At 43.6% G+C, this 13,445-nt stretch overlaps 1 protein-coding gene across 3 annotated transcripts; it reads right to left on the bottom strand.

The window, feature by feature from the left end:
- Positions 1-5,762: 5,762 nt before the first annotated feature.
- Positions 5,763-10,827, bottom strand: slc35c1 (solute carrier family 35 member C1). Of its 3 annotated transcripts, none has more exons than XM_068724366.1 (3): positions 10,738-10,827; positions 8,949-9,463; positions 5,763-6,973 (listed from the first exon to the last, which is right to left on the bottom strand). In XM_068724366.1, the coding sequence occupies exons 2-3, from the start codon at positions 9,430-9,432 to the stop codon at positions 6,393-6,395; spliced, it is 1,065 nt and encodes a 354-aa protein (XP_068580467.1). In that variant the 5' UTR covers positions 9,433-9,463; positions 10,738-10,827; the 3' UTR covers positions 5,763-6,392. The 3 variants fall into 3 exon arrangements, with proteins under 3 accessions (XP_068580467.1, XP_068580468.1, XP_068580466.1); XM_068724367.1 differs by lacking the exon at positions 10,738-10,827 and adding an exon at positions 10,589-10,607; XM_068724365.1 differs by lacking the exon at positions 10,738-10,827 and having other exon boundaries at positions 8,949-9,594.
- Positions 10,828-13,445: the final 2,618 nt, after the last annotated feature.

The following is a 13,445-nucleotide window of genomic DNA, read 5'->3' as shown; positions in this document are numbered from 1 at the left end:
CCATATTGTGGATTTTAAATTAGCTCCCAGGTCAATTCAACTCAGTTCGTTGTGGCTTTAATGGCCGGACGTTTTGAAAGAACAACGTTGCCAAAGCACCAACATAAAAAGTACACACTACATATGATAGTTATATGATAATACACAGAATTAAACTCTAAAGTACAACACTTTTTTTCATCCTTTTTTCACATCCTAAAACAGGTTATTTGAATTTCTGTTTGAGTGAGAACAATGGAATGTGTGTCTGGAGTCTTTTTGTTGCTACACAAGCTTTATGTTTTCAGAATTGTTCACACGGTGCAATTTGTTGTGTGTGTGTGTGTGTGTGTGTGTGTGTGTGTGTGTGTGTGTGTGTGTGTGTGTGTGTGTGTGTGTGTGTGCTCAATGGAGAAAGCACTGTACCGGGAATGTCACAACAGACTCCCAGATTGTAGGGCTGCGAGTTTTTAAGTGTGTGTGACGCTTGCGTGGACGGGTCACGGCCTCGGTCGCCATTGTGTCGCAGACATTTTTATGGTTGAAGTAACTCAAGCTCGACCCTTCAGAGTCATTTTCTTATTTTCTTAAGTTTCATATTAATTTTCTATTTTTTTTACAGGAGAATGATTTCCTGCTTGGAAAATTCATTATTTTTAATCACAATTGTAATCAGTAATGTTTAGATTATTCGATTGTGTAAATCTAAAGTGATGAGAAGCCTTTTAGGGATTTTGGACTCCCTTCCATGTTCTATTATTATTTAAATGATTCCGTTAAATGATTATTTGAATGTGCTATTAAATAAAAGTAAAAGAAAGAAAGACACAGAAACATTAAAGTGTCACTTTAAAAATACACACAACTGATTTAGCCCCATAATCCATGTTTTATACATGACATAATGTCCATTCAGTACATTTTCCCGTTGCCTGATGATGCAGATCACACCTTCACGCGCAACATGTCACGATGACAAACCGCTGAGACGTGAAATCCATCTTGGCAGCTGATTGTGACCTTTCAACCCACAATGATGCACCGCGTCGAGCAGCTCGGGGAAAATGCAGAGACTGGATGAAATATGTCCCCAAAACAAACAAAACCCCACTTTGAATAAACGTTCGACGGAGCAGAGGAGTTCTGGATGAAGCTCACCAGGGAGCCACAGCCAACCGTCATCACCACAGCTTTAACTCTACCCGGTGCCAAGTGAAACGCAAACGCTTCCCCGGGTATTGAACCCTCGCCAACACGCCCAGTGTTTACTTTCATTGGCAAAGGGAAAGGAGCACGCGTGTGCGAGCTGCGCCCGGCGTTAGTTACGCGCCGTTCTGTATTTTCAGCGAGGCGCGTCAGAGTCCCGCGTGAACGGAGACAAGTCGTGGCAGCAGAGGTGACTCACCGACATGAAGCAACTCCGCAGTTAGTCAGCAGTTAAGCCAACAGGCTGTTGAAGATCACAAAAGACGATAAAAAAAAAAAAAAGAAAGAACAAAATTAGATTTAAGAACTGCTTACCATGTGGCCAAGCTTCCGCACAGAGACAGAGGTTCAGGAGGAGGTAGTAGAGCTTGGGGTCCAGAAGAGTTGACGCGGACGCTTTCCTTGCGGGGAAAGCGAGCATGTTGGCTGCAAAAAGCGCTGAGGGATAAACCTCCAAAAGACGCTTTTTAAAGAGAGAGAGGAAGAGGAAGAGAGGTCTTCCTGTCTCCTCAGAATGGGATGCAGCTATGTGCCCATTCCTTTCCGTGACGCCGTCACTTGTGTTGGCTTTTGAAATTGCTCCAGCTCAAAATCAGTGCCAAGTCTTCCAACTAGTGCCCCCCCCCCCCCCCCCCCCCCCCGGTCTCTGCTTCTCGTCTGTGAGACGGGAATGAGTGCTGAGCGCTGAATAGCAACAAGGGGGGGGGGGGGGGGGGGGGTAATACTTGTTGGCAAAGGAGATGGAAAGGGCATTCGAGGGGAATAAAGACATGCTAATGAGGAAAACAGTGAAGGGGAAAAAAAATATCCATCTGTCAGCTTGAGCTGAGAGGTTTTCAAGGGAAAAAGGACAGAATCTCATCTCAGGAGCTGCAAGTTTGAATTTGTTTTTCCCAAAAATAAGTCTTGGAAAACACATCTGCAGACGCACCTGACGCTTCATCGTACACCGGCTGTCACGCCGGACATGACGACCCCCCCCCCCCCCCCCCCCCCCTCCTCCCTTCCGACTGCTTGGAAAACAGATAACAGATGTCCCTCTCTGTGATATGTTTATGATGTCAGGCTACATAGATCTGCCAGGAGCGATGAGGCTGACAGGATGGCCAAGGTCGCTTCTCCGTTACCTCGGCCTTTACCGAGGAGATTCCACGTTACCGCGTCTGCGTTACAGATTGAGGCTGATGTCGTCACATGACTTGTTGTTTGTTCTTTTTTTTTTTTTTTTTTTAAAAGGCTGTTGTCTTTAGCGTTTTTTTTGTGAAATCTGATATGATACTTATTCGATATATGTCTTTTCTGATTACATTACATTACAGTCATTTAGCAGCGACTTACAATTCAGTATCTATAGCTGCAGGAGCAATTGTTGGGGTTAAGTGCCTTGCTCAAGGACACACTGGCATGAGACTAGCGGAGCAGGAGCCGGGGAATCGAACCGACGACCCTCTGATTGAAAAGGCGGGCCCTGCTCTCCACTTAGCCTCGGTCACCCTCAATTATGACCTTACCAAAGGTGAGAGTAGATTTTTAAATGTACATTTGGAAGAACGGATTGACTTGTTATTTACTTGCAATTGCTCTGTTCTGGTTCATTGTTGGTATACACACAAATATTAATAATGATCTACATCATGTATACATATTTCATATGATAATGATAAGCATGAATCTAAAAATCTGGTATTGTTGAATTCTTTCAACCCATGACGTGTTCCTCTATGAGTTGAGATACGTCTTCTACTGCACAGCTCCTTAATAAATCATAACTGATGTAATAATCTATTTTATTGGCTCGGGAAAAGTTGATGCTTTGGGAATAGCTTCGTCCTTTCTTGTTCATAAGCTCCAGGCCTTTGAGGCAATAATCAAAGGCTTTTCTTGTATAGACGTTGACCACTAGAGGGCAGAATATCTCCATAATAAACTTCATGGTGACCTAGTGTAACCTTAAAGGTTCTCTACGCGAGAGCGTTAATACCGCAGCAAACACTTATGTTCCATGTAAAGATGTTTGGTAAGAGTGCTGCAGGGATGAGGTGGTTCCCTCCACAAAGGCCAATATGGGATTTTGGATTATTGCAGAATATAAACTCTGATAGCAGACAAACATTTATGATGACTCAAACATCTTTTTGTTCGGCAAGAATGGGATCAAATGTGATAAATTACAGACGCGTCAAAGAAAATGAAAGCTGTAATTAGTGCCGCAGGTACAGTAGATATCATTGGAATCGGAGTTAATTTAGAATGAATTATCAGGTCGTGCTTTCATATTTTTGCTGAAATAAATACAGAATACACAGAGTGCCACACTTTCAAGTCCACAAGTCAACATTTGATATTATCCACCCTGAACACACAGTGTGGCTGACGCAACTATCGCCACATTGTAAATCGGAGACTCGACTCCAAATTAATGCTAATGTTGCTCCGTGTTTGCTAGCGTGTTAGCCCTATCAACGCTACAGGGTGATGCTTCATCAGGGTGGTGTTCACAGCTGGTTTTTGCTGCCCTCAAAAGCCCCCCCAAGGTTTAAGACGCATCTGATACCGTGGATGACGCCGTAGAAATACATGAACAGATGTACTTTACAGAGGCCTTCAGAAATACATCAGCAGCTCTCATAGCGTTAGCATCGAGCACGTGTTTCTACAAGGCTCTGAACTGGAGATGTGACGGCGGTGATTAACTCTGGCGTCGGCAAAGTGACAAACCCACTTTTTTTTTCTTTTTTTTTTGACCACCGCTTTGAGCCGACGCGCATTAAAAGAAACACGACACGGCCGCTTGTGATACTCGCATGCCTTTTGAACTGTCAATCATTATTGAGGATTTCGCCTCGTGTGCGTGTGTGTGTGTGTGTGTGTGTGTGTGTGTGGGGGCGGGGGGGGCACAAGGCCACGTTCACTGTTGAAATGAGTTCTTGACATCAGAGACCAGTGTTTCTTTTTTTTTTTTTTTTGGTACATGTAATTGGCCCGTGGTGCTCCATTATGGAGCTATTTTTAGCGTCCCGTTGCTCGTTGAGAGATATTCCACTCGGAGCCAAAGAGACTCCGACGTCTAACTAACCTTCCTCACCTCCATCTAGTGTTGACAATAACCAAAGCGACCCACGGTGACCCACAGACGTCTCACTGAAGGACATCTCGTCCTAAATGAGGCCCACGTTACGAGGTCTTCAACAGGGGGGTCCGCGACCCCTAGGGGGTCCGCGGCGGTACTGCAGGGGGTCCGCGATTTTTTATTTATTTATTTATTTCCCCCCGAAACATGAATCTGTCCATTATGTTAATAGTTCAGTATTATATGCAAGATAACAGGTTTGTTTATGCGTGGCAATGGCACTAATACTCCATCACTCATTTTTCGTTTCCACATTTATGTTTAACATAAAAACGTCAATTTGAATATCTTGTATGCATGACTATCATACAAGGTATGTTTATGAATGTCAGTGTCACGGCCGCCCTACTCACTGTACCTTTAAAATAAAAACATGAATACATGAACCTGAATAGCTTAGTACTGAATGCACAATAACAAGGTATGTTTATACATGGCACTAGGCCCAGTTTAATATAAAACACAGTTTTATACAATATATATAGTCGGGGGTCCCTGCTCCATGTCTCCATCAGTTTGGGGGTCCTTGGCCTGAAACACGTTGAAGACCCCTGCTTTAAACAATTAAACAAAAATGTGGATTGTAAATCTACATTCTTTGGTTTTCTCTAAATGGCCAGTCATCTAACGTGAAGCATGTTTCAATGGTGGCCTGCTGTTGCATCTCACTGAATCTACTCTTTGTCCCAAACGAGCCATTAAAAAGCTGATCCAAAACATCCGAAGCACACGCGTCGACTTTCTGGACCTTTCGGCTGCATTCCTCTTACTTTTCCCAGTAAGCGGAGCGAGCGCTCCGATACGTTTCAGTCACGGCGAGACACGATCGCACATGCTCAGTTTACACCTACGGAGATTACAGAGAGACGCGAGACATTTTTAATAAGACGTCCAAAAAGTAAAGACTATCAATCATTCAGTTAATTACATTTCATGAGAGCATATTCATTCAATTTGACGTATTTCATCATGCTGCTTTAAGACAGTAATATCCGGTTTATTTCTATGAATGTATTTATCAGTTAAATGAACACGTCTCAGGATCTCACTAGTGACGCTCACCTTTGATTGCGATGCAAAAAAAATGTAAGTTACATACAAAATATGTATGTAAACTATACTTGAGAGTGTCGTCCCTCTTTTGAATGTGTCTTCATGTATATTTAATCATTTCACCACAATGTCCCTTATGAATAACGAGACTTAAAACAGTCGAATTGTTTTCGCCACCTTTTAATGTTTTCTTTTAAAGTATGGTCAAGAGAGATTTTTAGAAAGCTGTTTTTTTTTTTTTTTTTTTTTGCAGACGGACGCCGGTTCCTTTTTTTCCGGGCCGGTGGAGAGACGTTCACAAGAGAAGAGACGTGTGCAAACAAACACACTCGTCGGGACATTTAAAAAAAAAGAGACACGTAAATGGACACAGACGACACGAGAGACTCATGGGGAAGATATGCAAATATATTCTCAAGACACCGTACACCGTCAGCTCAGAAGCACCAAGCAAATCATTTACATAGTTTATGACAGTTGAGGATGAGGGAGGAGTGTTTACTCTGGAGACAGAGAAGAAGACTCGTCTGTCCCACTGGAACAGGGTTTGATTACCTAGGGTTAGGGTTTCTTACTGGAGGACGTTACTGATCCTTCCCTCATGGCTTTGTTCACGCATGAAAACCTTATTATAGTAACATACACTTTTCACAAACCCTGCTAATGCAATTTATTGATTCATAATCAAAACCGAAGGGAAAAAAATAGTCTTTTTTTTTTTTCGCTATACGACTTCTAATATCCCCACTATGAGTAAATATACGCTCCCTATGAATAAAAACATGATTTTCTTTTTCACACATTATCACATTTCTTAGTCAAAACAATTGTAAAAAAAAAAAAGGCCCCAAATGCATGTGAATTGCTTTCAATAAAATATATATATATTTATTTATATACAAATTCCTTCAGGCCTCAAAATAAAACCGTATAAAACCACACGACTTTTAAAAAAAACAATCAAATCATGAATGTCCAAGTGTGCATCGCTTCACTTCTTCTACACGTTTCACATTCTTTCAAGTTACACGCCGATGTCGCCTTTCTCCCCCGGCAGCAGCTTCTCCTTGGCCGAGTCCTGAGGCTCTCTGGGGGGGGCCTTCTTCATCTCCATGCTTTTGACCCAGGTGTAGGCCGACGAGCCACCGAGCACCATCATGTTGCTGGTCCACCACAGCAGGCTTTTACTGGAGGAGTTGTACACCACCGCGATGACGGTCTGCGCGCAGGCCTTCGCCGTCCCCGAGACGTTGTGCGTGAGCGGACTGGTGAACTTGATCTGCAGGCCCGTAACGTAGCCGATGGCGAAACCGAACACCCCGCCGAGAGTCATCATGCCCCAAAAGGCGGGGCTGCCGAGGCGGTCGAAGCCGGCGAGACGGCCCAAATCTCCAGACGCCAGGATGAGCGGCAGGAAGAGGACGCAGGCATTGATGTTGTTGTAATAGGACAGTTTCCAGATGTTTCCCTCCACTGCCGGCATCACCTTCTTGGTGTAGATGGCGTTCATGGAGACACAAGCGCTGGCTATGACGCCAAAAAAGACGCCGATCCAGGAGAGGGACCCCGTCATGCCTTCCTGGTCCACACCGAGCCAGAATCCACCTGAGAAGAGTGGAAACATGCGGGACTGTGAGATCACATTTCACAATGGAGCATGTTCAACAAGCTGAACTTCAGCACTGAAACAAGTGAACACATGGAATATTTCTCAGATTTACTCCACACTTTTACAGCCAGGACTTGAAATATTGTTTGAACAAAAGGGCTGATTAGGAAAAAAAAGAAACCGGCAAATGTTTTGTTGATAAATAAAAAAAATGATATTATAAACTCCAAGTCCCAAGTCCATTCCCCAGTCAAGACTGACCAGTCCTAAGTCAAGTCCTGAGTCAAGTCCCAGGTCAAGACTGACAAGTCCCAAGTCAAGACGGACAAGTTCCAAGTCAAGTCCTGAGTCAAGTCCTAAGTCAAGACTGACAAGTCCCAAGTCAAGTCCCGAGTCAAGTCCAAAGTCAAGTCTCAAGTCAAGTCCCAGGTCAAGTCCTAAGTCAAGACTGACAAGTCCCAAGTCAAGTCCTGAGTTAAGTCCTAAGTCAAGACGGAGAAGTCCCAAGTCAAGACTGACAAGTCCCAAGTCAAGACTGTCAAGTCCCAAGTCAAGTCCTGAGTCAAGACGGACAAGTCCCAAGTCAAGTCCTGAGTCAAGACTGACAAGTCCCAAGTCAAGTCTCAGGTCAAGACTGACAAGTCCCAAGTCAAGTCTCAAGTCAAGTCCTGAGTTAAGTCCTAAGTCAAGATGGAGAAGTCCCAAGTCAAGACTGACAAGTCCCAAGTCAAGTCCTGAGTCAAGACTGACAAGTCCCAAGTCAAGTCTCAGGTCAAGACTGACAAGTCCCAAGTCAAGTCCCGAGTCAAGTCCAAAGTCAAGTCTCAAGTCAAGTCCCAGGTCAAGTCCTAAGTCAAGACTGACAAGTCCCAAGTCAAGTCCTGAGTTAAGTCCTAAGTCAAGACGGAGAAGTCCCAAGTCAAGACTGACAAGTCCCAAGTCAAGACTGACAAGTCCCAAGTCAAGACTGTCAAGTCCCAAGTCAAGTCCTGAGTCAAGACGGACAAAACTCAAGTCAAGTCCTGAGTTAAGTCCTAAGTCAAGACGGAGAAGTCCCAAGTCAAGACTGACAAGTCCTAAGTCAAGTCCTGAGTCAAGACTGACAAGTCCCAAGTCAAGTCTCAAGTCAAGTCCCAGGTCAAGACTGACAAGACTCAAGTCAAGTCCTGAGTTAAGTCCTAAGTCAAGATGGAGAAGTCCCAAGTCAAGACTAACAAGTCCCAAGTCAAGTCCTGAGTCAAGACTGACAAGTCCCAAGTCAAGTCTCAGGTCAAGACTGACAAGTCCCGAGTCAAGTCCAAAGTCAAGTCTCAAGTCAAGTCCCAGGTCAAGTCCTGAGTCAAGTCTGACAAGTCCCAAGTCCTAAACTTTGAGTCCTGAGTCCTAAACAAGTCATAACGCGCTCTTCACTACATGTAATGCCATTTGCGTCTCCGTCAGTAATTGTTGACCCCCAACGTTTAGCATTCTGCAAACTTAGTTCTCGAGCGTGTTCAAAGTTATCTTTGGTCTTTATCCATGTATTGTTATTCCAACCGGCTCTCAGTAACGCAATGTTGGTTCTGCACGGCCAGGTGGCTCACGGCCAGGTGGCTCACGGCCAGGTGGATCAAGTGGGAATGAATATTTAACTGAGTCAGGAAATGAAGGGACATTAATTCATTTGTGGCAAGCTTTTTAAATAACACACGGATTAATTTGGGGGGGGGGGGGGGGGGGGGGGGGCTTAGTGGAAAGTATCAAGTAGTTGGGTCAAGTCCAAGTGAAGTCACGGGTCATTGGTGTTAGTCTTTTTATTTAGCCAAGTCCACGTCATGTGACCCGAGTCCACACCTCTGTTTGGAAAGGAGGCGTTTAATGACCACACAATGGCAGCATGATTTTGTGCATGAGGATACAATAATACAAACACATTATTTCTGACAGTATCTACTGAGAGCAGATTCGATTTGGATATAAAGTGCACGTTACCTAGTATGATCCCACAGCACCCTATGGCTTGGATTGACGTGGTCTGCTTCAGGACAACGTAAGACAGCAGCACGTTGAAGACGGTGCTGAGCGACCGACCGACCGTGTAGAAAGCCACCCCGAGGTGCTTCAGGCACAGGTTGTTGAAGATGATCATGCAGATGAACACGACGGACAGCGGCAGCACCTCCCGGGACGTCTTCAGGTCGAATCTGACCGAGGGGAAGTCGATGAGTCCCGGCCACACTCTGGACAGCAGCTGCATGAGCCAGCACAGTCCGACCGTCACCACGCACTGGTAGAACGTGACGAACAGCGGCGCGTCCAGGTCCCGGTTGTCCAGCAGGTAATTGTTGACGAACACCATCGTTATTGAGACGAACCAGTACAGCGCAACCACGGCTCCTATTTTGACAGCCCGCATAATGAAAGTCTCTCCATTGCGACCGTCCTGGTCCATTGTCTCCGAACCGGATAGAGCCATCCTCAAGATACTGGTCCGCTTCAGCTGCGCCCTGTTCATGATAGCAGAGAGAGAAGAACGACCCGGTTAAAAAAAAAAAGAAGCATTTACATGAGCTACTATGTAGCTACAAGCTAACTACACGATACAAACATGACGAGCGTCCTCCGCTAACGGCAAAATCAAGATAACTTCCGGTCTATTGTTTTTCTTTCCTTCAAAATAAAAGCACATCGCTAGAAATCTAAAATCAAAGACAAATTACATTTAATATCAACAATACTTATGCATTATGAAACCCTGTATTGCTCACTAGCTGGGGCAGTTTAGCAGTAGAAAAGCAAAGTATGTCAAAAATCATATCTAGTAGATTTTGCTCTCTTTTTCAAACGGTTAAAAACAGGAAACGTACTTCAATACAATGTCATCATTCTGACAGCAATCATTATCGATACTTTATTTCATTATGTGGGTGTTGGTGACGTCAAATACAACAAACATCATTTGTTAAACGTTTAGTTTAAATTCCTGACTTTTATCTTGAAGGTGGACGCTCAAGCCGGCGTTTCCTTGAGCGTGACTACTTCCTTGTTTGAGACAACTTTTTTATTTTTTTATTTAAAGAAATACTGTCCTTGAATCTTTGAACAAGCTAATGTTCAAAGATTAGATTGTCTATTTATTATTAAAAGAAAAAAAATGTTTCTCAGTGGCCATTAATCAAACCAGTTCACTTATTTAGATGTTTCAGCCTCCAGTGAGTCATTGCATTTCCACGTTTTTCGTTCTGTCTCTAATCCATTTTTTTTAATATGACAAATGAATATTGGCATCAGCCTGTATTATTTGTCGTGATTTGTGGTTATGATGCATTATTAAAAACATGTTCCTACCTAAAGTCGTCAGAGATTGCTCTTTATTTGATAACTCCTGCACACAGAAACTCGTCTATCGAGTCTTCTCTATTTATATTTGTACTACGCAGTGTCTCCCATTACGCACCAGCGCAAGTGACTGTTGCATGATCCATCATTTCCTGGTATATACACACAATTTGCCCCTTTCAGAAGGCAGTGCGTGCGACGAAACAATGGAAGGATACTATCATATAATATATCATAATGCGATACAATGCAAGAGCCAGTCTAGCCGGCTTATTTTATGATTCCAGATGTACCTGTCAGGAGGAAGCAGGCCTATCAGACGTAGGATAAGAACACGCTCTCGAGGCAAATGCTTTGCTCGAAACTTCAGCGTAAAACTCCAGAAGCTCGTGTCTAAAAACTCAACGGGCAGCCAAAGGAAAGCAAAGCAAACGCGTCTTACCTATAGTGTCACCTCACCGAGCAATGCATGCTTCAGCAGCAGCCTCGCCTGTTGAACCAGAAGAGGAGGGATCAAACAGGGGTGACACCACGCTACTGAGTTCGTTTTTGGTTACGCCAGTTTTTCAGGTTGTGCGTCGCGTGTGGCGACGGTGATTGCGCCCTATTGCAATTTGCATGTCGTCGGTCGAAGATGCCAGATATTCACTATCTATATCCAATCCAGCATACCTCAAACAGACATCTGTAGAACATATTATGTACCTTACAATGCAGGAGCCCATTATAACGAATCATTTTAATAAGGAAGTAACATAATGAGAAATAAATGATATAAATAAAGGGTCCCTTATTACATGGTAAGAGTGTATAGGAGGATTAGGTCTACACCTTTTGTGTGAATAATATTCTGACACTAGCATTGTATTGTTTTACAAGCCATTCTACTTCTCAGCATAGTATTTTTTGGTCACATCCTCATTCTCAAATATAGCTTAATATGATATGCTATATACTATTGTTAGGACTCAGGGATTTGCATTATAGCCACTCTACTGACTATTTCCACAACCATTTAGCACTTTGACCTCCAGAGTCCAGGACGGTAGTCTACCTCTGTGTGTGTGAACATGATCAGGGTGGTGCCATCTCTGCCATCTCGTGTTGAGCCAGGACACACAAAACAAACATTGTTTTACTTTGTTTGGATCAGTTATTTTGGGTCAGAGTCTGTATCCGCTCACACAGGCCTATTCTACCACACAGTGCGGATGCAGTCTTTGTGTTTGGATCGTCTTTTCTTCCAGTTGTGAGACACTGAATTTAAAATATGTCTTTGCGTCTGCGTGGATAAATTCATGGGTGTAGTAGAATAATCCAAATCCCCTGTAATAACGACGAAGTTTATGAACTCACACGTGTCACAGGCAATACAAAACTCCCATTAAATGTTGACCTAGAATAAACCTCAACAACAAAACCACTTTTCGTGTTGTTTTCGCTGTGAATTTACTATTTTTCTTTTCAATTTTCATATTTTCACTCTTAATACATTACTATTGTACTAAAGCCTGAAGACAGCAGGTGGCAGCAGATAATCAATGTTCATTATATCGCTGGCTGCAGGATTCTAAACGCCAAACTCCTGCAAAGATGTATTGTTGTTGCATAGTGACCATGAGCATAATTCTTCTTTCTTTCTTTTTTTTTTTAGTAGTGAATGAAATGATACAGAGTGTGAAATGCAGTTTTCCAAAAGCAAATCAACACCTCAAATCACCACTACCACAACCACAGTTACCCGTATGACGCGAGGGAGGTGCGTGATGTGCAATAAACGAATAAGGAAGTTGTGATTAATGTCATCTAAGGCCAGTAATATTCGAGGACACCAAACTTATGACATTTACTTTGTCCCATACGCTCCGGAAACCGACTCCACCCATCGGCTGACTGCCTCAAAAAACTAATTTGTACAGGTGTTAGTCGCCTTTCTTGCTCTAATGCGAGCCCTCGATTATTAGTAAATGCTTGTTATCTACATATTTCATGACACAAAGTAAAAGAGGTTTACATTGCGCTTCAATTTCCTGTTTAGACCTTGTATGAAACCCCGTCTACCAGCCATCATCGCTCGCTTCGCTGTAAGTGAGCGTTGTCCGCTGCAGTTGTATTTTCTGCTACAGTGCACACAGCCTGTCACTTCGCTGTAGGCCGCCGAGTTGGTAAGCAATGCCCGTGGACTCGCGTGGTATATACGCTCTCAGCAAAAAGGATGAAAAACTCCATCATCCTCCCGAGAACACAGAGGCAGCATGTGTGCAGTCTGACTGAGCCTGCACTGCCGCATCCATCAAGGGGTGTCTTGACCCCTCATCGTGCTCATTTTTGCTCGGGCTTTAGAAGGGGGGGGGTGCCCTGCTGGAGCCAAGTTTGCTACTCAGAAGGAGGTCTTGAACCCCTGCCCCCCCCCACCACACACACACACACACACAAAAAAAATGGAGGGGAAGATGCCGCCGGTGGTGTCTTGGATCGCAGAGGCTCTTGCAGCATCCGCACTGCACACAACAAGCAGCTGTGGAAATATAGATGCATATAATTGCTACATGAAACTATAGGTTTATGCTTAAAGGGGACATATCATGCTCATTTTTCTAGTTCACACTTGTGTTTTAGATTTCTGTTAGAACATGTCTACATGCCTTAATAATGTTTGAATAACACATTCATTTGCTCATGCCGTCTGTCTGAATACACCTGTAACCTTTAAACGCGCCTGTCCCTTTAAACCCTCCTTCTAATGAGCCACAGGAGGAGGAGGAGCCAAATCTGATTGACTTGTTGAATCGCATGTTTTCTGATCGCAGCAGCTCACATAAAACTGACCTCGTTGTCTTATTGTCACAGTTTGTGGGTTGGTAGTCACGCTAGATACTTATAGGTACGTGCAAAAAAAGCACTGAAAAAGTATATTTTTCATGACATGTCCCCTTTAAATTGTATAGTCCAGGCTTTTCTACATCAGGGACATTAGAATAAACTTACAGTAGGACTTCCAATTAATTTTTGCCCCTCAGTATCCCATCCACATATTCTGCTGATGGTACCTTTTTATTTCCAGTTAGTGATCTATGCCTGCAGTAGTCTTTAACAAACAGAGCACTCCTCGTGAAAACAATAATCTTCAATCTCTGTCCTATTGTGACA

This window comes from Cebidichthys violaceus, unplaced genomic scaffold, assembly GCF_023349555.1.
Source record: "Cebidichthys violaceus isolate CVI_PGR_0920_01 unplaced genomic scaffold, fCebVio1.0.p SCAF_30, whole genome shotgun sequence".
NCBI classification, from domain to species: Eukaryota; Metazoa; Chordata; class Actinopteri; order Perciformes; family Stichaeidae; genus Cebidichthys; species Cebidichthys violaceus.
The sequence above is the reverse complement of the archived record's forward strand: the minus strand, read 5'-3'. Positions and strand labels throughout refer to the sequence as shown.